General features: G+C 50.5%; 1 protein-coding gene across 1 annotated transcript in view; it reads left to right on the forward strand.

Annotated features, from left to right (window-relative positions):
• LOC124024610 (EH domain-binding protein 1-like) overlaps positions 1 to 2018 on the forward strand; it is a gene marked incomplete at its 5' end in the record, with an annotated part of 48614 nt that extends 46596 nt beyond the window's left edge. Inside the window, one exon of the mRNA XM_046338506.1 lies at positions 1794 to 2018. Coding sequence (XP_046194462.1) covers positions 1794 to 2003 — 210 coding nt within the window. The remainder of the gene's footprint in view (positions 1 to 1793) is intronic.
• Between the last annotated feature and the right edge of the window lie 838 nt (positions 2019 to 2856).

Raw genomic sequence — 2856 nt, forward strand, 5'->3', positions numbered from 1 at the left:
CTACAGGAGGGTTGGAGTTAAAACCTACAGGAGGGTATCTCTCCAGGAACAGGGTTGGAGTTAAAACCTACAGGAGGGTTGGAGTTAAAACCTACAGGAGGGTTGGAGTTAAAACCTACAGGAGGGTTGGAGTTAAAACCTACAGGAGGGTTGGAGTTAAAACCTACAGGAGGGTTGGAGTTAAAACCTACAGGAGGGTATCTCTCCAGGAACAGGGTTGGAGTTAAAACCTACAGGAGGGTTGGAGTTAAAACCTACAGGAGGGTTGGGTGTTAAAACCTACAGGAGGGTTGGAATTAAAACCTACAGGAGGGTTGGAGTTAAAACCTACAGGAGGGTTGGAATTAAAACCTACAGGAGGGTTGGAGTTAAAACCTACAGGAGGGTTGGAATTAAAACCTACAGGAGGGTTGGAATTCAAACCTACAGGGGGGTTGGAGTTAAAACCTACAGGAGGGTATCTCTCCAGGAACAGGGTTGGAGTTGAAACCTACAGGAGGGTCTCTCTCCAGGAACAGGGTTGGAGTTGAAACCTACAGGAGGGTCTCTCTCCAGGAACAGGGTTGGAGTTGAAACCTACAGGAGGGTCTCTCTCCAGGAACAGGGTTGGAGTTGAAACCTACAGGAGGGTCTCTCTCCAGGAACAGGGTTGGAGTTGAAACCTACAGGAGGGTCTCTCTCCAGGAACAGGGTTGGAGTTGAAACCTACAGGAGGGTCTCTCTCCAGGAACAGGGTTGGTGAGCCCTGCACTAGACATGTGGGCTGAAATAAGGGCGATGGGGACGAGTGTGAATGACTCAGAGGTAAACGTCGGGCTGACCCCTGACCCCATCCATACAGATTGAGTAAATTAGGACAAGAGGGAGCATAATAGTGTATCACAAGAGAAAAAGGTTTGGGTAGAGGAGCGTGTGTCGGGAGGGAACTAGTCAGTGTTTCTGACTACAGTGTTTCCATGCGTGTCGACTAGAACTAAAACGCTAAAATAAAAGTCTCTTTCTTCTCTGGTAAAGCTTTGCTGTGTATCTCTAACCACCACTCTCTGAAGAGGGAGGGAGACCAAAACAACAACAAGAAGAAGAAGGGAACAATAGCAACAACAAGGCGGCCATTATCGTGGGGCCTTTTCAGTCTTCTAATGAAAGACTTCTGTTTAAAAGAAAACCTCCTCTCTCCCTTTCTTCTCTCTCCCTCGTTTAATAAATTATAATGTTTTGATGCTGTATGTGATTCCTGTTTCATGAGGAATTCTAACCCCTCTTTGTCTCTCTGTCCTCTGTCTTTCATTCTGTTTGTCTCTCTGTCCTCTGTCCTCCCTCTTCTCTCTCTTCTCCTCCATCTCCCCCTCTTCTCTCTCTCTCTTCTCTGTCTCCCCCTCTTCTCTCTCTTTTCTCCTCCGTCTCCCCCTCTTCTCTCTCTCTCTTCTCTGTCTCCCCCTCTTCTCTCTCTTCTCCTCCGTCTCCCCCTCTTCTCTCTCTCTCTTCTCCTCTGTCTCCCCCTCTTCTCTCTCTTCTCCTCCGTCTCCCCCTCTTCTCTCTCTCTTCTCCTCCGTCTCCCCCTCTTCTCTCTCTTCTCCTCCGTCTCCCCCTCTTCTCTCTCTCTCATCTCTGTCTCCCCATCTTCTCTCTCTTCTCCTCCGTCTCCCCCTCTTCTCTCTCTCTCTTCTCCTCCGTCTCCCCCTCTTCTCTCTCTTTCTCCTCTCCCCCTCTTTCTCTCTCTCTTCTCCTCTGTCTCCCCTCTTCTCTCTCTTCTCCTCTGTCTCCCCCTCTTCTCTCTGTTCTCCCTCTACCAGAAGGCGTTCAAAGACACCAGTCAGTACGTTGTCGGGGAGCTGTCTGCTCTGGAGAGCGAGCAGCGCCACATCGACGCCCGGGCGGCGCGCGTGGAGAAGAGGCTACGCTATCTCATGGACACAGGTACCAAGCCCAATTACACTGGAAAACTGTTTTGGCAAATTGAGCGTTTCACACAAACTCTCACGGAGTTGGGGAAGTGTGTGTGAGGCTGTAGTGTCCCAAATGACACCCTATTCCCTACGTAGTGCGCACTACTTTTATGGAGCCCAATGCACTATATAAGGAATAGAGCTCCATTTGGGATACGGTGTGGAATCTTTGAAGCAGTGAATGTTGTGTAGCTACGGAAGGAGGGAGGGAGGCGATACGAGGGGCTGGCTGGTGGATATGAAAGGGGGAGGAAATGGGGGAGAGTGGGAGTAGAGGGTGATAGAAGGGGAGAAGGAGGATAGATGGTGGGAGAGCGAGGGGAGAGAAGGGGAGACCTCTCTGGGCCAGAGTGATAAGAGAGTCTTCATGGGAAATGATAACCAGGCCTGATAGTGTCCCACCAGTGTTGGGGGGGTGGAGCCCCCAGCCAGCCTGATAGTGGGGGGGGGGGGAGCCCAGCCAGCCTGCTCAGCTCACATTGAACAGTGTGCTCAGCCATGCATAGCCCCCCCTTCCCCAGTACATATCTGGTCTTCAATGATATGCAGCAGAAGGGGAGAGGTGGATGATTGGTGTGGGGGGGGGGGGGCATTTAAAATAATGCAAGAGGTAACACACACACTGAGAACACAACACACACACACTTAACCCAACATACACACACAGACTCACACACTCTAAAGTGTGATCTTTTGGCTTCCATACAGGCTGATTGGTGTGGTTGGAAAGCGTTGGCTGGTGGGTAACCTTGTATAGACATGAAACAGACAGGTGTCTGAGCCAAGGGGCTCGGTTCCATTGAGTCCTGAACTGAAATAACAGAATAGGACTGCGGCAGAAATTGTACCCTATTCCCTACATTGTGCACTGCTTTTGACCAGATCTCCCCTAGGGCTCCTGTCCAAAGTA

The sequence above is a fragment of the Oncorhynchus gorbuscha genome, unplaced genomic scaffold (genome assembly GCF_021184085.1).
Source record: "Oncorhynchus gorbuscha isolate QuinsamMale2020 ecotype Even-year unplaced genomic scaffold, OgorEven_v1.0 Un_scaffold_1950, whole genome shotgun sequence".
In the NCBI taxonomy this organism is placed as follows: Eukaryota; Metazoa; Chordata; class Actinopteri; order Salmoniformes; family Salmonidae; genus Oncorhynchus; species Oncorhynchus gorbuscha.